This window comes from Pecten maximus, chromosome 4 (genome assembly GCF_902652985.1).
Source record: "Pecten maximus chromosome 4, xPecMax1.1, whole genome shotgun sequence".
Lineage (NCBI taxonomy): Eukaryota > Metazoa > Mollusca > Bivalvia > Pectinida > Pectinidae > Pecten > Pecten maximus.
The window spans coordinates 15,716,395-15,736,769 of record NC_047018.1 but is presented as its reverse complement, the minus strand read 5'-3'; the positions used below and the strand labels follow the sequence as shown (position 1 = coordinate 15,736,769).

The window sequence follows — 20,375 nt, the reverse complement described above, 5'->3', positions numbered from 1 at the left end:
ATTATTTTGAGATAATGACCTTACATTTTCGAAATACTTCCTCCGTTGCAAATATCTTGTGCCCTGTGTGTGAATTCGAATTACATTAAAAACATATTTTGGCCCTAATATGAGTTGACAAGCTATTCCAGTGCTCAGATTTACTCCGCAACGGATATCCATACATACATGATACTTTCAAAGTTGATCCGATAATAAAAGCCATTTCATTCCTGTGGTTACTTACATCAGTCAAGGAAACAAAACATGTCTATCAAGGACACCCAATTAAAAGGACAGCAAAAGAGCCAGTTGGACAGGTAACCTTTATAAAGAGATAGATTATATAATGAATTGTAATAAATAGGTTTGATTTCAATCTGTCCTTTATATAGAGATGTCCTTTACACATTTTTTGACTTCATATAAAAGACTCAAAATTGGTTAAAAACAGTTATTCATTTATTTAACCGCATGGGTAAATTCGCTATTGTTACCTGTATGTATTGTTCTACTAACGGGGTTTATTCATTAACGGACAGATCATTGACGGTGTTTCTCATTAGGATTTGATGCTTCTTGATTGTATCTAGTTGGTTTAAGAAGCGCTTCGTCAAAGGCTTCCTCTATGTAGAGCACGCTGAACACATTTGAAACAATATTGTTGATACTGACTCCTCCGCCAATATTGTATTGGACATCTGTAAAACCATGGACGAAGATCGCGTGGTCACATGTTCGTGTGTGTTCACTAAAGCGGCATCTAAAGACGTTTGTGACAGAAGAGAGTAAACTTTGGGGATGTAATTTCCCAGACCTCCCTCGAATACAAATGGTTAGACTTCACCGAGAGAACAGGTTCATGGCGTGCACAAACATTTTACAGATAAATGTACCTGTCAGAAACATGGTCACTGTCGCGTTTGTTGCGTTCTTGTTTTCTGTACTGAGAATACACGCATGTAATGGTTTCCAATTGACTGGCCATGGCATCAATCTCAATGTCAGTTCCTCACGTGCCTACGACTTGCATCCTTGGGCTATTGACTTATGCTTTTATCGGTTGATTTTCATCATGTTACACGGTTAATTGTGTTTCAAAACTCGCCACCTTGGTCAGTAATAATTGTGTTGGGACACCATGCGTACAAGTGACCTCCACAACATGCTGGGGGACAGTTTCGGATGATTTGTCCTTGATGGATTTTACATCAATCCACTTAGTTAAATACTCTGTTAATGTAAGCAAATAACGATTTCCTGAAAACTTAAAGAAAAATAGAGTAAATGCTGTTTATTTTGTAGCACAAGTCAAACTAAAATCACGTGTCTCGTCTCTATATTGAACACGAGTATCGAATGCATCGTGTGCAGCTTTACAATTGGGATGCGGTATTGTGGGATATGGGATGTCGGCACCGACGCGACAGGGTGATATATTTTTTCTAAACTATCTATTTCACTTAAAATAATGTACACGGGTTAAGGGAATGTTTCGGTGACTTAACTGTCTGAAATATTTAGTGCAATTCCCTTCTGAATACATATGCTGAATTCGCTATGCCTGCTCGCAATTTCTTCAAATATATCTGTATTTCATGTTTGTAGAATATGATTTCCACATCTTTATAAGAGTTGCGCGATATAATTCAAGTAATGGTTTTATGATAGTGTCGGTATTAAGCGGTAAAATGTGATTTTATGGCGACAAATCAATGTAGGTACTGGGTTCTCTGATCTTGTCGACGGGTAGCCTCCTTGTTCCACATACACATTCTTGATAACTTTTGAGATACCCTCCTTATTTACGACTCTCAATCGTTTGCCCTCCGGTATTTTATATAGCGTTTCATTATCGCCTCCTAAACAGTATTTTCTACATTTTCTTCTTTCGGGGTACTTTCCTGTCTTAAGGTAGAGCCTCATTCCATCCATCATGTCATCTTGCTGTCTTAAATCGTACAATTTCGCGCCAATAAGATAGATGTATTCGTGTCCTGTCGTTCAGCACGTGCAGTCGGTGCGTATTCACATTCCAATAGGGAGCTCGACCATACACTTGTAAATATCTGGATGGGAAGCATTTTGACCATGAGGAGTGTTTATATCGCCGAGGCCTATGTCTATGAACGCTACCATTATATAAATCGTTGCGGAATTGTAAGTGTCGCACTCACTCCCCGAAGATTTCCGAAGATTACCGAAATGTCCCGAAGTTGTTGCGAGTGATGATCAATAATCCAAAATTGTCCTTGATGCACGTTCTTTTACTCGCACTGGTTGATAATATGATATTCTGAAGAAAAAAACCAAAAAAAAACCCACACCAACAAACAAACAAAAAAAAACAAAAAAAAAACAAATGTGTCATTTTTGAACAACCATGGGCCATTTTTCTACAGCTTCCCGGGTACGTTCTCTGCGTAGAAAAATGACCCTGCGTACTTTTTCTACCCGGGTCATTTTTTTTACGTTATACCGGCTTAAATTTCTACGTTTTTTTCTTAGAAAGTACAGTATTTCACAATTTCACAAGTTGATACAAGGATTTATCAAACCCGCAAAAATGATATTAACCGGTTACCTTTTTTTTGTTGATTTCTTTTTTCGTTTTACATGCCATAAGTGTACTAGTAAATGTTTTAAACCAATTTATGGTTCTAATGTGAAGTTTGTTTGTTTCCACAATGTCACTAACTCATTTCTAAACAATACTGGACTTTCATACAACTTTCTGTATATTTCTGTTATTGACGAATATATGTCACTCTCCTACAAGAATTGATGTTTATGGCAGTATATGTTAGTTAACAAGATGACTGCCAACACTCGACTCCATTGTGTCCTAGCCGACGTTAACACACATCTGTTACACATCTAACAATAGCTATACATGTAGTTAATCTATGTATCTCGAACAGTTCATTCCTAACTCTGTTAATGGTTTTAGAACTGTCCTTACATCTAACTAATGCAGATCTCATAAACAGGTGTCTACATGTATACCATCGATACAAAATAGGTACTTAAAACACATTTTTAATGCAATTTCAGACATAACAGAAGCATCACGTTTCTATGATAACCAGTGGTGTGGAAAACATCACTGTATATAAGACTAAGTGTGACACTGTAATGTCCGACATGTTTACTAGCGTGGAGTTTGTACCAAGGCAGTGTACTAAGTAGTCGTTATCTCGCGACGGTGACCTATTACCTCCGACTAGGGTGGTGAAGTCTGTTTGACATAGTACATCTCTTCCTGCTAAATACGGTAAGGTCATTGTTTTCCATGAGGACGATCAAGGTAATAAGCATTGGTAATAGTAAATCTAATGTTTTATGCTCATAGTAAGTGACGTGATGAAAATCAACCATAATTAATTTGTGTTCCATAATGTATCGGGCATGTAGTGAATAGATAGAAGACCGGGGCTGAAAAGGCCAGATTAGCACACTATCCAACAAAACCATATCGATCGATTATTGACACCATATGCACATTTTGTAGCTGACGAACAAAACTCGAGATGTCAGTTGAAGTGGTCATCAAGAACGGCGCCAAGACAACCGGGGAGGGTCCCCACTGGGACGACACGACTCGCAGCCTTCTTTACGTCGACATACTGAACGGTGGCGTTATCCGCTGGAACTCAGTAACAGGACAACAGGAGGCCAAACATTTCGGTACGTTAACACTTCCGGGTTGAGAAATCTGTAAAATGGCAACAGGAAGCCAAACATTTCGGAACGTAAACGCTTCCGGTTTGAGAAATCTGTAACAGGACAACAGGAGGCCAGACATTTCGGTACGTAAATACTTCCGGTTTGAGAAATCTGTAACAGGACAACAGGAGGCCAAACATTTCGGTACGTAAACGCTTCCGGTTTGAGAAATATGTAACAGGACAACAGGAGGCCAAACATTTCGGTACGTAAACGCTTCCGGTTTGAGAAATCTGTAACAGGACAACAGGAGGCCAAACATTTCGGTACGTAAACGCTTCCGGTTTGAGAAATATGTAACAGGACAACATGAGGCCAAACATTTCGGTACGTTAGCACTTCCGGTTTGAGAAATCTGTAACAGGACAACATGAGGCCAAACATTTCGGTTCGTAAACGCTTCCGGTTTGAGAAATCTGTAACAGGACAACAGGAGGCCAAACATTTCGGTACGTTAACACTTCTGTAGCCAGGCAACATGAGGCCAGGCATTTCGGTATGATATGGTGATTATGGCCAGTGAAGAATGTACAATAGATAAGAAAGTATCACTTGACCACAGGCGTCTGCTTCTGGTTGGCATTAATAGATTTTTTCTTCTTCAATTAATTCTAACCAGATGCAGACGCCTGTGACACTGACAAGCAGTTTTTTTCTATAATTTAAATCCTGGGCCGTCGTGGCAAGCTGTCCTTCCGTTAATGCCGACCTTAGGCAGTTAGGTAGCTTGATTTACATTCAGTTATAACAAAACGTACAATATATGTGTTATGTGATTCAGATGAGCCGGTCAGCCTCGTGGTACCATGTCGGAAAGGCGGTTACATCATAGGAATGGGCCGCAAGCTTGCCCATCTTGATTGGGACAGTGGAAAGGTGACAGTCCTTCACGAAGTGGCTCCGAACGGCTCAAATGACAGGTTCAATGATGGCAAATGTGACTCAAAAGGCAGGCTGTGGGCAGGTAATGTCACGAACGGCATTAGTTTGGTATTAAATGGCTTCCTTTGAAATGTCCATTTCAAAGCAGGAAGTCGCCTTTTCATCTATTTTGAAAATAAATACGCAGAATATGTAACGTACGGCTTTGTAATGTAAACTACATGTAAGTTTCTTAACTGTGATGTACCTAAATCCTCTGGACTCGAGAAATATATTTCACTTTGGTGTCTGCATTATCCGCTCATTATAATCCTGAAACCATTACTTGATACGATAGGTACGATGGGACACGAGACTGTACCGGCTAACCCCGAGAGGGAGAAGGGCGCCCTTTTCTGTCTAGGTCTGGATGGACAGTTGGTTAGACATGTTGAGAAGATTGATATCTCTAACGGACTTGCGTGGACGGAGGATAACCGTACCATGTACTACATTGACTCGCTTCCCAGAAAGGTGTACGGGTTTGACTACGATATCAACACCGGCAATATCAGTAAGTCCCACAAACCTATAAGGATCAGTAGGTCCCAAAAACCTATTAGGGTCAGTAAGTCCCACAAACCTATAAGGATCAGCTGGCCCACAAACCTATTAGGATCAGTAGGTCCCACAAACCTATTAGGATCAGTAGGTCCCACAAAACTATTAGGATCAGTAGGTCCGACAAACCTATAAGGATCAGTAGGTCCTACAAAACTATTAGGATCAGTAGGTCCCACAAACCCATTGTCTGTAGGTCCCACAAACCTATTAGGGTCGGTAGGTCCCACAAACTTATAAGGATCAGTAGGTCCCACAAACCTATTAGGATCAGTAGGTCCCACAAACCTATTAGGGTCAGTAGGTCCCACAAACCTATTAGGGTTTGTAGGTCCCACAAACCTATAAGGATCAGTAGGTCCCACAAACCTATTAGGATCAGTAGGTCCTACAAACTTATTAGGATCAGTAGGTCCCACAAACCTAATAGGGTCAGTAGCTCCCACAAACCTATTGTCTGTATGTCCTTCAAACCTATTAGGATTAGTATGTCCCACAAACTTATTAGGATCAGTAGGTCCCACAAACCTAATAGGATCAGTAGGTCCCACAAACCTATTAGGGTCAGTAGGTCCCACAAACCTATTAGGATCAGTAGGTCCCACAAACCTATTAGGATCAGTATGCCCCACAAACCTATTGGGATCAGTAGGTCCCACAAACCTATAAGGGGCAGTAGGTCCCACAAACCTATTAGGATCAGTAGGTCCCACAAATCTATTAGGGTCAGTAGGTCCCACAAACCTATTGTCTGTATGTCCCACAAACCTATTAGGATTAGTATGTCCCACAAACATATCAGGATCAGTAGGTCCCACAAACCTATTAGGGTAAGTAGGTCCCACAAACCTATTAGGATCAGTAGGTCCCACAAACCTATTAGGATCAGTATATCCCACAAACCTATTAGGATCAGTAGGTCCCACAAACCTATTAGGGTCAGTAGGTCCCACAAACTTATAAGGGTCAGTATGTCCCACAAACCTATTAGGATCAGTAGGTCCCACAAACCTATTAGGATCAGTAGGTCCCACAAACCTATTAGGGTCAGTAGGTCCCACAAACCTATTAGGATCAGTAGGTCCCACAAACCTATTAGGATCAGTAGGTCCCACAAACCTATTAGGGTCAGTAGGTCCCACAAACCTATTAGGATCAGTATATCCCACAAACCTATTAGGATCAGTAGGTCCCACAAACCTATTAGGGTAAGTAGGTCCCACAAACCTATTAGGATCAGTAGGTCCCAGAAACCTATTAGGGTAAGTAGGTCCCACAAACCTATTAGGACCAGTAGGTCTCACAAACCTATTAGGACCAGTAGGTCCCACAAACTTATTAGGACCAGTAGGTCCCATAAACATATTAGGATCAGTAGGTCCCACAAACCTATTAGGGTCAGTAGGTCCCACAAACCTATTAGGGTCAGTAGGTCCCACAAACCTATTAGGATCAGTAGGTCCCACAAACCTATTAGGATCAGTAGGTCCCACAAACCTATTGGGATCCTTAGGTCCCACAAACCTATTAGGACCAGTAGGCCCCACAAACCTATTAGGACCAGTAGGTCCCATAAACATATTAGGATCAGTAGGTCCCACAAACCTATTAGAATCAGTAGGTCTCACAAACCTATTGGGATCCTTAGGTCCCACAAACCTATTAGGATCAGTAGGCCCCACAAACCTATTAGGGTCAGTAGGTCCCACAAACCTATAAGGATCAGTAGGTCCCACAAACCTATTAGGGTCAGTAGGTCCCACAAACCTATTAGGGTCAGTAGGTCCCACAAACCTATTAGGATCAGTAGGTCCCATAAACATATTAGGATCAGTAGGTCCCACAAACCTATTAGAATCAGTAGGTCTCACAAACCTATTGGGATCCTTAGGTCCCACAAACCTATTAGGATCAGTAGGTCCCACAAACCTATTAGGGTCAGTAGGTCCCACAAACCTATAAGGATCAGTAGGTCCCACAAACCTATTAGGGTCAGTAGGTCCCACAAACCTATTAGGGTCAGTAGGTCCCACAAACCTATTAGGATCAGTAGGTCCCATAAACTTACCAAGCCAAGAAGGTCTCACAAACTCATAAGGGTCAGTAGTCCCACAAACTAACTTAACCCAGAAGGTCCCTTACTCTCATTAGGATCAGTAGGTCCCACAAACCTATTTAAGTCAATAGGTCTCACTAACTAACCAAGCCCAGTAGATCCCAAAAACGTACCAGGCTCTGAAGGTCCCACAATCTCATTAGGGTCGGTAGGTCCCACTATCAATGTGACCTTAAATGTAACTCCAGGTCATTGATTTGTTACTTGTTAGCCATTCACCACAGCATGCTACAGGCACAAGGTCATGTCTTTGGGCCGCCTCTCGATCTCACTTGTCCTTCCGGCAGGTGAGCTAAAAAACAATCTTATCCATGCACCAGGTTGTGTACATGATATATCTCATGAACACCTCATCAGATTTTATATGTATTCAGACCACACGATTGAAGTGACAAAGGTCATATATTTTATTTGAAATAAAACGTTTGTGTACAAGATACATGTACTATGCATGTATCACCAAATCCCACAACTGATTTAGCTCATATTTACACAATAGTATGGCAAAATACAGTCCTTTCTCTGCTGATTATATTTTGATGGTCATCAGTAAGAAAAAGATCAAACCTGACCACTTTGCAAAAATAATTTATATAATGTAAATGAAAAAATATTAATCATGAAAAATGTATAGTATCTCGGTCCCCACTTGTATTTCGTAAATAATATTGTTAGGTAACCAGCGGACCGTGGTGGATTTTGGAGAGGGAACAATCGACCGACTTGGGTTCCCCGATGGAATGGCTATAGACACAGAGGGTAAAATCTGGGTGGCCTGCTACAGAGTTGGGAAAGTGGTTCGATTCGACCCTCAGACTGGTAAGTAGGTACACAAGTACTGGCCTAGCTTACTTCCCAAATCATAGTAAGATATCATGTCACTTAACCAGGATCACTTTCACATTTTTGTTTTTCCAGAGCATTCAATTTGCAACACCCAAGTACAAAATTATTTCAATTTCACAAGATTAGTATAGTGTCATTTTTATATGAGTGGTACATTTTGGAACAGATCAAGGAAAATTTGTATATAAGCATTGAGCATATTAAGAATTCTCCCAAGGCCTGCTGATAGTTTCCATTGGGCGTACATGTATATCCCCAGGCAAGAAATGGCCAATGGGACAGACCCATAAAGACGTTACAATGTCTACAGTGTCTCTGCTTCACACAAAAATGAAATGGCAACCACAATATAGCAATATACATGTATCTACATTAATTTTGTAATAATGATAGCGTATAAGACCGATAATTACATACAAAACAGAGAGAGTGCAGATTAAAATTTCATCATGATGCAGTTTATTATTTGCCCATTTTAAATTGAAAAGGAGAGAAGCTAAAACTCTTGGAAGGTGTTAATAGGGTGTTACTTTTTGATCTTGTACACAAATATAACAGTCAATTTTTGGTAACTCATCATCATTGCTTTGTCAGAGATGTACATAGTGAAGTACCTTTAAAAGTTATTGATATGTATATAATGTTGTTCATTTTTTGTTAAAATATTATAATGCTGGTCTACTGCTTCCATCTAATTACAGGGGAAGAACTGAGAACGATTGAATTCCCGGCACTAAGGACGACGTCATGCTGCTTCGGTGGGAAAAACCTGGATGAACTGTATGTCACCTGTGGACGTACGGGCGCGTCTGAGGAGGAACTGGAGAAATATCCTCTGTCTGGTTCAATTTTTAAGGTCACAGGGTTAGGGGTCAAAGGTTATCCTGCATCTGTATATGAAGGTTAATAATGTCAGAATAAAATGGATTGTCACTTAATTCTTTAAATTTAATTTCAATAATAATGTGTATCCAAGTTAAAGACAATGCTGTACAATGTGTAATAACTAAATAATCAATTAAATTAAAAAGAAAACCAACAAGTCATCCTATCAATTGTAAACCGATAAATCACTGCCAGTAAATGACATTAGTTTTAAGAAATAAGAAATGAACTTTAGAAACATACACAATGCTACAAACAATGCTATAAGCTATGTACACTAGCAATATGTGTTGAAATTAAATTTTACTTGTACCTGTCCACTGTTGTATTATTTTTTCATATTAAGCTTTATCCTTGTGTGAAAGGCTTACCTTTAGTCTAAATAATAATCAATATCCATATACATGTTACTTAATTGTTTAATCAATAATATATCCACAAGTACAGTGTACAATATATACATTGATAAACAACTTGCAGAAAACAGCACAGAAACACCTGCAGTATATATATATATATACAGATATTGTATTGTAAACTTGTACAATTGTTGTAATCACTGGTATCCATGTCAATTATAAAGATTAAACATGTTCAATAGACTTATGTGAAATGGCAAATATATTTACAAACACATACACGATAACCGGACTAGACCAAGAAAGCAGCTCCCCATCCGGAGTGTCCTTACCAATATCAGTTGGCAGGAATATATATTGGTTTATGAGATACAAATTGTGATTATCTGCTGGTTTGATTTTTTGTTTTGTTTATATATTTATGGTCTAGTAAGTAATACCGACAGTATGGTCCAATATAGGTACTTTATTCTAACAATGATTGCTGGATGTACTATTAAAAATAGATAGTTGGTCATGTAGTAATGACTACAGTACAGACATGTAAATTGTTTGTACTTGTCTTACTGATATTACTACACGATGTATATCTATATTTATAACAAACAGAGAGCAAATCTCTTAAATGCAGCTAATACGTTTTTCCTGATTAAAGGAGTGAGATTGTAGTTAGGTCTTGAGAGCCATGTTCTTGGGTTTGTAATGAAAATACTTGGAATTCTCAGTTTTACAGATCATACAACATATCATTCAGCTTCTAAAATTTCTGTAAATAGCACAATATAATTTAAAATACCAAAGTTATGAAGCTTCTAGAGTACAAACAACAAGAATTACAGGTAATCTTATGCTTTGCCTGTCCTGCTTTGTCAGTATTAAAAGTAAACTCCAAAATTCACTAAAATTTCTTGATTATTTCCAAAACCAAAAAAAAATGAAATTCACATTTTAAATATATTGGGAATGTTGACCCATACTACAATACAACTATATTCAAAGTTTGGTTGAAATGAAACTGACAGTAATTATACAGTTACTGTGCTCAACACAAACTAAGTCTACATTCCCAGCATCACTCATTTTCAGAGTCACTGGACCATATATTTTGGATGATACTCAGTAAATGTGATTGAACTATATACCAAGTTTGGGTAAAGTTGGACATAAACTTTTCAGCAAGGGATCTAAATACAAGACTTCACAGTGAAATACAAATTGTATTGACAATGCTTACACCTTTGTTGCCAAAAATTAACATCATAATCTCATTTTTAGAAATTAATCACAGGCAAGACAAAAATGACATTTATTAAACAAATGTTGTTTTTTTTGTGCTCCTATATGTATTGCATTGGTTTTTTTCTGTGACGAATATAGCGAGTGATTTTTACAATTTTAACAGATAATTTACCAAAGAATTCATATTCATGATGCTTTCAAAAAGAATAATTGAAAAGTAAATCTGGAAATTCCATTCACATATACCAGGTATATACATACAAAAGTACATACATGTACATACAAATCATAATGTCTGCACAACAGCACTTCGTAAAATTTAAATCCTTAATGAAGTGTCTTTATGCCAACAAATGTCAAGGTTTCATTTACTTCATACACAATTATCCTTATGATTTCTTCATGCTGGGCTTAAGGTCATCAAATCCTGGCCGCAAAAAGATATGAGGTTTCTTCTGTGGATCAAATCCCTCATGGCCCTGGAAATAAACAAGAGACATACCAGTATGACTAGACGCATTCACAGGGGACTTGGAGCAAAGTCAATTGCTTAGAAATTATGTACTATAGGGTTATTAAGCTATGAAAAAAATTCTGAATTACAACTTATTACTTATTGTATATATTGTATATTTATCAATTTTTTTTAATCAAAAGGTGAAATCACATATTAAACTGAATAGTTCATAAAAATTAACGCTTCTTGATTAGGGCTTAAAAATATTTATAAATTAGTTCTCAGGCCTGCGCACATCCCAAAAAATGTATCCGCATTACCAATTTTATTGCAAAAACAATAAAATAAAATTGCCCTAATGCATCCCTTAACTCTGGAAAAATTGTTCTGCATTCTGGTTCATACTTTAGTTGCCAATATTTTGAGCGTTTGAACGAAAAGCAGTTACAAGAGATGAATAGGCCTAGCTAGTTGATACAAATAGCTGACTATCTCCACGCGGACGATGGCTTTGATATCTGTGCACACACAGCGTGCAGATTCAGAAAGGATCAACAATATTACTGCCATGGAAATACTTGGTGACACATTGGATAGAAGATGGGACATAGACATTTCCAGACAAACTGAAAGAATGCCATGTTTCGTTTTTGTGAAAATTTTGCAGTTTTTTGATGAAATTGATGACCACAGAAGTTGCGTCAAAGCATTTTTGATAAAACATTTCATTTGGTGTGAATGAAAAAAAAAAAAACAACACCCTTTTGATAAAACATTTCATTTGGTGTGAATGAAAAAAAAAAAAAACACCCTTATCTGTTTTGTGTCCAATAAAATGATTAAAAATAATACCTCACTCCCTCCTCTATATTTTTTCAAAAATTGGCCTGAGAACCAAATAATTTATATTATATGGCATTAAAGTGACTAGAGTTATACCCCTTGATTAAAGTAACTAGAGCGAGAATGGAGCTGTACCTTTGACCAGTCGTAACTTGTTGCATAGGCAAACACATTCCCCTGTGCATTGAAGTTACAAGCAGTTAATGGCTGATCAAACTGTTCAGAAGTCTTGAGTTTTGTACGTGCATCTTTGTCCCAGAAACTAAATCTACAATCGGATCCAACCGTCGCCAGTGTGCCGTGGGTAGGATGGAATGAAATGTCATTCACCTGAAACAATAAAAACATTTAAAAGAGAATATTGATAATAAATATGAAGTTCAACTTTAAATTCAGATTAACACTAGTACTGTAGTTTGACAGAGCCTGTTAGACTGTACCATAGTTAACTCCACACTGTTTCTCTGTACTGTAGCTTTTCCTTTGACTACATACATTTTGTGACAGCTGTCCTTACCGTGTAAATATCCTGCATGCCGTTGGTGGTTCCATTGGACCGGTGACATTTGAAGGTGAAGTTATCTTTAGGACTTGTCGGGTTGATGTAATGTATTGCTACCCTTCCCTCAATGCTTCCCAAGGCAAATCCTGTAGGAGCATTTGTTTTCTTGTCGGCAAAAATACTCAAACATCGATGCTATAAAGAAAGCAAAATATTTTGAACTGTCTGTTACAGCCAATTACACAACGTATATGTATCAGTAAAACTTAGTTCTGTACTGATTTTTATAAGAATTTTAATCTATTGTGTGGATAATTCAATAAATCATTGATCAATACATTCAACACAATACAACTTCATGATAGAACTTAAGATTTAAAAATAAAAATGTATGTCTGTTTACAATAAGATTTCTAGCTGGAGTAAAACACAGGTGAATGAAGAGTTCAAAAGTGCAAAAAAAAAATTGACAAGTCCCTATGGGACACGATTAAACATTTCTATGCCCTCTAAATAAGGTAGGGACATGATTATAATTTCTATACCCTCTAAATATGGTGTGGAAATAATTATAATTTCTATGCCCTCCAAATATGGTGTGGACATAATTATAATTTCTATGCCCTCAACTAAATGAGGTAGGGACATGATTATACATGTCTGTGCCCTCTAAATATGGTAGGGACATAATTATAAATTTCTTTGCCCTCCATTAAATGAGGTAGGGACATGATTATAAATTTCTATGCCCTCTAAATATGGTAGGAACATATTATAAACTCCTTTGCCCTCTACTAAATGAGGAAGGGTTAGGATTAAAAACTTCTTTGCCCTCCACTTAAAGAGGCAGGGACATGATTATAAATTTCTTTGTCCTCTACTAAATGAGGAAGGGACATGAATCATGACTACCTGAAATTTCAATGGTGACTCGATGCGGCTGAATTCTTGAGGTCTGTTCTCTAGCTGGTAAACAATAAGCCCTCTCTCAGCAGTTCCAACCACAGCCATTGGGTATTTCTGTTGGAAAAGATCAGACTCTGTTAGCTCCAAATCATCAAACTTAGTTTTAAAATGTCTTCTTAATAGTCAGGACTACCTAATGACTTCATTTGTTGGAGTTTAAGACAAATGAGAATTTGTGAATAATTACCAAATGATGAAAAACAAATAATCATGTTTTTGCTACTGCCTTTTGTGTCACAGTGTAATTTATATAAAGGTTGGCACCAGTGTTAGATAACTTACCACATCAGCACAGTAGCATCTCTCTGGTAACTGTATCGAGTCAATAGGAGTAGGCTGTCGGGTGTCCCAAAACTGCAGGAGTAAAATGTTTTAATATAATAATCATATACATGTATATGATACTAGAAAAGATTTCACATGTAACTAATGACACACAGCATATGAACTCTCTGTCAGTATCAGATTTTACTGCAAACACTGTCAACCAGGAATTACATACATATTTACACTGTCAACCAGGAATTACATACATATTTAATCTTAAATAAAATAGGAAATTCAGTCTGATTCTTCAACATATCTTATCATTTAAAATTACATGAATCACAATTTCACACAACCCAAACTTCAGCCTTATTCTTCGTATATTGTACATGCTGACAAAATTTCACCAAAATCGGAGTTAAATCTTTTACCTTGAGAGGTTTGTCCCAGCTGTCAATCAATACACAGGTTAGTTGGGTGTATGTTTGAGTTTAATGTTTTACCTTGAGAGGTTTGTTCTAGCTTGGGTGTATGTTTGAGTTTAATGTTTTACCTTGAGAGGTTTGTTCTAGCTGTCCAACAATACACAGGTTAGTTGGGTGTATGTTTGAGTTTAATGTTTTACCTTGAGAGGTTTGTTCCAGCTGTCCAACAATACACAGGTTAGTTGGGTGTATGTTTGAGTTTAATGTTTTACCTTTAGAGTTTTGTCCCAGCTGCCTGTCATTACACAGCTGTAGTTGGGTGCCTTGATGTGATGGATAGTTTTGATGGGGGCATCATGCTGCAAGAGAATAATTTATCAATGATGGGAAAACTGGTTTAAATAAGCCATCAAATTAAATCAGTCCAGTCTTAAGAAAGTTTATTTTGCTTCATATAATTGTACAAAGTAGAGAGATAATTCAATAAGACATCTTTTTTTAAAACTTATTTCTAATGCAGTAAGAAATATCAAAACAACAGTAATCTTTACTCAGATTCAAATCAAGAACTGCCTTGGCTTTAAACATAGAAATATTAAAACTATACTAACACCAATGAACGAAATAACCTGTACATAACAACACTGAAATAATCAGGAAGTAGGGAAAGTTAGGCAGTACATGTATACTGAAATAAACAGAAAATAGGGAAATCTGAAAATGACTTGTACAGAGAACAGTCTAATACCTGTGCAATCTGTATGGCCTGGTTACTATTCAAATCCCACATTTTTGCTGTCTTGTCACATGAAGCTGTGAATACTTTTGTTCCATCCTGTAAATCAATTAATATCAGTTTAAATCACATCCTGTAAATTAATTAATATCAGTTTAAATCAAAAGAAGTTCTGCTGTTTACAAATGTCCACAGTGTGGTACCAAGATGTAGCTTTCAGTTTAACAAATGTTAATAACATGATCCTAATTTCCAGCAATCTGTCTGCATGAAAAACACTAAATAATATTTAATAGCAGATACTGCTAAAGCATGCCCATTTATCATATCCAAATCAGCTGTACTGCTCCAAGGTAACCTGTATGTACAGGTATGGAGTCACTTACATCACTCCAGTCACAGTCAAGGATTGGTCCCTGGTGTGTCTGCTGGGCCTTAGGGACTGTCTGTCCGGTCTGCTGCACCTCCCAACACCGAATCTAATAACCCAGAGAAATTACATGGACCAATTAAATAAAGCACATAAATCACACAAATATGCATATGGACCAATTAAATAACCCACAGAAATCACATGGACCAATTAAATAACCCACAGAAATCACATGGACCAATTAAATAACCCACAGAAATCACATGTACCAATTAAATAACCCACAGAAATCACACAAATATGGACCAATTAAATTAAAAAAAAATATATAGGCCAAAAATAGAACTCCACTATTGAACTTCAATGAATATAAATAATCATCCTTACATTGTTATCCCAGCTACCTGCTACAAGGAAGGTCTGAACCATTGTCCCTGGACTGAACTTAAGACAGCTGACGCTGTCATCAGGAGGTGATGCGACCTGTAAAATAAATGGTTGTGATTTAGATTTTTCTTTGTCTGTATTCCTCTCAAAGATTTTGGAAATTTGAACGTTGATTAATAGCAGTGGAGTAGTAAGGTGGATATTGTAGCCTATACCTATTGCCAAGACAACAGGGGTTTGATTCTCCTATCAGACATATATAGGTACACTAGCTATAGATAGGACATCACCAAGACGACAGGGATTTGATTCTCCTATCAGACATATATAGGTACACTAGACAGGACATCACCAAGACAACAGGGGTTTGATTCTCCTATCAGACATATATAGGTACACTAGACAGGACATCACCAAGACAACAGGGGTTTGATTCTCCTATCAGACATATATAGGTACACTAGATAGGACATCACCAAGACAACAGGGGTTTGATTCTCCTATCAGACATATATAGGCACACTAGATAGGACATCACCAAGACAACAGGGGTTTGATTCTCCTATCAGACATATATAGGTACACTAGCTATAGATAGGAAATCACCAAGACGACAGGGGTTTGATTATCCTATCAGACATATATAGGTACACTAGACAGGACATCACCAAGATGACAGGGGTTTGATTCTCCTATCGGACATATATAGGTAGTAGGTACAGTAGATAGGACATCACCAAGATGACAGGGTTTGATTCTCCTATCAGACATACATAGGTACACTAGCTATAGATAGGACATCACCAAGACGACAGGGGTTTGATTATCCTATCAGACATATATAGGTACACTAGACAGGACATCACCAAGATGACAGGGGTTTGATTCTCCTATCAGACATATATAGGTACACTAGATAGGACATCACCAAGACAACAGGGGTTTGATTCTCCTATCAGACATATATAGGTACACTAGATAGGACATCACCAAGATGACAGGGTTTGATTCTCCTATCAGACATACATAGGTACACTAGCTATAGATAGGACATCACCAAGACGACAGGGGTTTGATTATCCTATCAGACATATATAGGTACACTAGACAGGACATCACCAAGATGACAGGGGTTTGATTCTCCTATCAGACATATATAAGCACACTAGATAGGACATCACCAAGACAACAGGGGTTTGATTCTCCTATCAGACATATATAAGCACACTAGACAGGACATCACCAAGATGACAGGGGTTTGATTCTCCTATCAGACATATATAGGTAGTAGGTACAGTAGATAGGACATCACCAAGATGACAGGGTTTGATTCTCCTATCAGACATATATAGGTACACTAGATAGGACATCACCAAGACGACAGGGGTTTGATTCTCCTATCAGACATATATAGGTACACTAGAGAGCTGGATATCACCAAGACGACAGGGGTTTGATTCTCAGTCCTATCAGATACATTAGCCAGGGCAACAGGTTTGCTTCTCCTTGATAAGGTACACTAGATAGGGAATCCTACATCAGGACCATCTGTCCAAGAATATCTGTAGAAACAAGTACTGTAAATCCCTTATATTTCATGGGGAATTTATTTTCGTATCATTATGTTAAATGAGAGTAATTATAAATCTTCAAATTAATTTCTGTATGAAAATAACACCTTTGTATATATGGCAGCCAAGATATTGCTACCGATATAAGCGTCTTTCCTGCAGAGTCAATGACTATTACAGCTAATCATTTGTGATTTAAAAGTAATTTATAGATCAGCACTTGCGAAATCATGTATTTGTAATCTTTGAAAAGGTAAGTGTAAGTTCGCAAAATAAAACTTTGTGAAATTGAAGTGATTTACAGTAATCAGCAGATAGAACTTAAGTATGAATGTAAAATAAATAAGTGTGAATAATCCTTGCCAGAAGATACATTACCTTATAAGGAGTAAGAAATCAATTTTGTTTACAGTGGCATATTCTTCTTGTTGTTATAAGATTTTATTTGAAGGACACATATTCTTGTGTCTCTTATTCCTTTCAAGTTTCTGTGTAGTGTTGATGGAACAATGTTATTCTTTAGTTTTAATATCAATTTCTGATGTTACTTCAACCATGTAAATGTAACAAAACAAAACCTGAATAATAATTCAGACACGCTGTAGAGTGTACTACCATACATACATGTATGAAGCATCATGTAATACACAACATGCAATTAATAATAATGTCTAATCCTATACAAAACAATCCCTGTACCATTATGTATACCGCATGTTCTTTTATTATACTGACCTCAATATCCTTCATTGCATTGGAATTGGTGGAAGCTGTATTGCCAAATGAATTATTTGCCCCAAATATGCTCATTTTCAGGTTTTACTCAGGTCAATTACTGAAAATAAAAAAATCATAATTGATTATTATTGTACGGGTACTTGCCTGTCCATACTGGCACTTAAGTACCTGCTATCACAACATGACTTGCACTTAATTAATTGTGCCTTTAATTTTATGACCACATGACTTGCACTTACACAATTTGTAGTAATAACATAACAAAAGATATTGAAGCTGAAAATCTTGTTAAGATGCATCAGACCAAATCCTTCTGTTCCTAGAGAAGAATGATTTTAGTTTAAGGAAATAATTGCTATATTTCCCCGATTGTGTCTGGCCTCTCAGGCCCCTAGGGGCCAACCCACTATTTATACAAATTTGGTTCTTCTTCACCCAAAGATGCTTCAGACCAAATATATGTTCCTTTCATTCACAGAAAGGTAAAAGGATTTTAATAAATTTGATGCATTTCCCCTGGCAAGCCCCACCCTTCAGGTACCAGGCCCACTAGTACCCATTAACACGGAATTGGTTCCCCTTCACCCAAGGATGCTCCACATCAAATTTGGCTTAAACCTGTGCATGCTCAGAAGTTCATGACAAGTAGAAAAAAAATTACGGATGATGGACACTGTGCCACGGCATAAGCCGCGTGGGTCTTTGGACCAGTAGAGCTTATTACTAAATATTTGTTCTCCAGTTTGATTTCAATTTGATATTATATTAGTCTACAAGCATTTGCAGTCCACATTGGATAATAATATTTATGAAAAGTAACTTATTATAGGTCTATATACATTCAATAAAAAAAATACAATGTCTGTTATAAGCCCCTTGAAAGTTAATCGAAAAGGATTTGTGAAAATCAATCTTAAACTAAAGATTTTATGCAATGAAAAGTTTGGTTTGGTTTATTTTGTTTAACGTCCTATTAATAGCTAAGGTCATTTAAGATGGCCTCGAGCTCCTGTGCATGCGACATGCATGCGTGTGTTGAGCGCATATGTGTGTTTTGGGAGGCTGCGGTATTTTCTTGTTAAGTCTCCTTGTGATAGGCCGGAACTTTTGCCGATTTATAGTTTATTATGCAATGGAAAAGTTGTTTTTTTTTACAAAAAAACAATTTGATTTTTAAGCATTTTTTCAAAGTAACAATAAAATTCAAAATGGAGAACCTATATTACAAGTCCCAAATGTTATCAAACAATTTACTTATATCAATTCTTGGCAATATATGAACACGAGACCTCAGAGTAATAGAAATGGTAGTTAGAAGAATTGCAGCACTATTCCTTTAAAAGTAGGCCTAAAAAGACTTGTTAAAATAAACTAACTACATGTACTGCAGTGGCGTGATGGACGCAATCAGAGTAAAACTTTATACCCCAACACAGTTGTGCGCTGATAAGCCCAGTCATATTTGACTTCCTGCAGCTGGCTATCAGTGGGACCACAGGGTTAATTATAAATGATGTGATATATGAGATGGGACATAGGCTAGACTACATATTTACCGGTGTATTGCACGCATATCATGCATGTACGACCGATCTCATTTATTAATCATCACACCATAATCATTTATGTTATTCCCACAATCTCATGATAATAGTTAGGTCACTGTTGTACTCTGACATAAAAATTTACATAAACACGAGTTTGTCTACATTTACAAGTGAATCTACGCACTTAAAAACAAAAAGACAGGAGACAGAAATAGACAAGGGGATTTCCGTTCTCAGAATAAACTCAATATAGACTTGGTTCCTGTTAAAATGGATATAACAACAAACATGTACAGTACACAGAAAGTTAATTGCATTCGACAATCTTACTGGCAGTGGTAATACGAACATCGTTACTAATTTAAATGTGATCATGCAAGAATTGAAATGCGTGTCTCACTTTTTCTTCCCTCGGCAAATATTGTAAACGCAATTAATATTACCATTTCGCGCACTGTAACACTTCGGCTATATGAAGACGATTACGACTGCATTCATTAGGCTTAATCTCTATCTCAGAAATGTTTGAAACGTCATAGTCAGTACAACGCTTAACTACATAATTTTTAAGGATGCAAGACCATCAGCGGCTATCATTAAAGAGGCAAGGGCAGTAAAATATGAAAGCAGACAATGCCTGAAACAAGCGCAGAGTCAACAGTATTTAAAAAAAGCCTATTTCCCAAATGACAATGTTGAAATATTATTATTTATACATATTAGTAAAATGTAATCAATTGAATAAATAAGTAAATTGAAATTATTTGAATCACTATATGCAGTTCAGAGGAAATGATAAAAAAAATCTATAGGTACAATTATTGGTATTACATTTCAATTGTCCTCGACTGTGGCCTCGGCCGACCGTTGTAATATTGCGGGAATAGTGAATATAGAGACACAGCAAAGGATATATATATATAAATAAAAA

General features: G+C 37.1%; 2 protein-coding genes across 5 annotated transcripts; one reads left to right on the top strand and one right to left on the bottom strand.

The window, feature by feature from the left end:
* The first annotated feature begins 3,106 nt into the window (after nucleotides 1–3,106).
* LOC117325358 (regucalcin-like) lies at nucleotides 3,107–9,352 on the top strand. 2 transcript variants are annotated; one of them, XM_033881518.1, is made up of 6 exons: nucleotides 3,107–3,286; nucleotides 3,491–3,666; nucleotides 4,487–4,669; nucleotides 4,925–5,140; nucleotides 7,979–8,122; nucleotides 8,851–9,352. In XM_033881518.1, the coding sequence occupies exons 2-6, from the start codon at nucleotides 3,510–3,512 to the stop codon at nucleotides 9,054–9,056; spliced, it is 906 nt and encodes a 301-aa protein (XP_033737409.1). In that variant the 5' UTR covers nucleotides 3,107–3,286; nucleotides 3,491–3,509; the 3' UTR covers nucleotides 9,057–9,352. The 2 variants fall into 2 exon arrangements, with proteins under 2 accessions (XP_033737409.1, XP_033737408.1); XM_033881517.1 differs by having other exon boundaries at nucleotides 3,108–3,253.
* An 85-nt stretch (nucleotides 9,353–9,437) lies between these two features.
* On the bottom strand, nucleotides 9,438–19,912 carry LOC117325356 (mRNA export factor-like). Of its 3 annotated transcripts, none has more exons than XM_033881516.1 (11): nucleotides 19,888–19,912; nucleotides 17,895–17,994; nucleotides 15,589–15,684; nucleotides 15,215–15,307; nucleotides 14,841–14,927; nucleotides 14,365–14,451; nucleotides 13,683–13,754; nucleotides 13,347–13,454; nucleotides 12,450–12,629; nucleotides 12,068–12,262; nucleotides 9,438–11,111 (listed from the first exon to the last, which is right to left on the bottom strand). In XM_033881516.1, the coding sequence occupies exons 2-11, from the start codon at nucleotides 17,967–17,969 to the stop codon at nucleotides 11,022–11,024; spliced, it is 1,083 nt and encodes a 360-aa protein (XP_033737407.1). In that variant the 5' UTR covers nucleotides 17,970–17,994; nucleotides 19,888–19,912; the 3' UTR covers nucleotides 9,438–11,021. The 3 variants fall into 3 exon arrangements, with proteins under 3 accessions (XP_033737407.1, XP_033737405.1, XP_033737406.1); XM_033881514.1 differs by having other exon boundaries at nucleotides 19,845–19,901; XM_033881515.1 differs by lacking the exon at nucleotides 19,888–19,912 and adding an exon at nucleotides 19,794–19,818.
* Between the last annotated feature and the right edge of the window lie 463 nt (nucleotides 19,913–20,375).

Coding starts and splice junctions, on each gene's coding strand:
- LOC117325358 (XM_033881518.1), top strand. CDS start 3,510: ATGTCAGTTGAAGTGGTCATCAAGAACGGCGCCAAGACAACCGGGGAG. Junction 3,667..4,486: donor ACAGGAGGCCAAACATTTCG/GTACGTTAACAC, acceptor TATGTGATTCAG/ATGAGCCGGTCAGCCTCGTG. Junction 8,123..8,850: donor TCGATTCGACCCTCAGACTG/GTAAGTAGGTAC, acceptor ATCTAATTACAG/GGGAAGAACTGAGAACGATT.
- LOC117325356 (XM_033881516.1), bottom strand. CDS start 17,969: ATGAGCATATTTGGGGCAAATAATTCATTTGGCAATACAGCTTCCACC. Junction 15,308..15,588: donor CAGGTAGCTGGGATAACAAT/GTAAGGATGATT, acceptor CTGGGTTATTAG/ATTCGGTGTTGGGAGGTGCA. Junction 14,452..14,840: donor AGGCCATACAGATTGCACAG/GTATTAGACTGT, acceptor ATTCTCTTGCAG/CATGATGCCCCCATCAAAAC.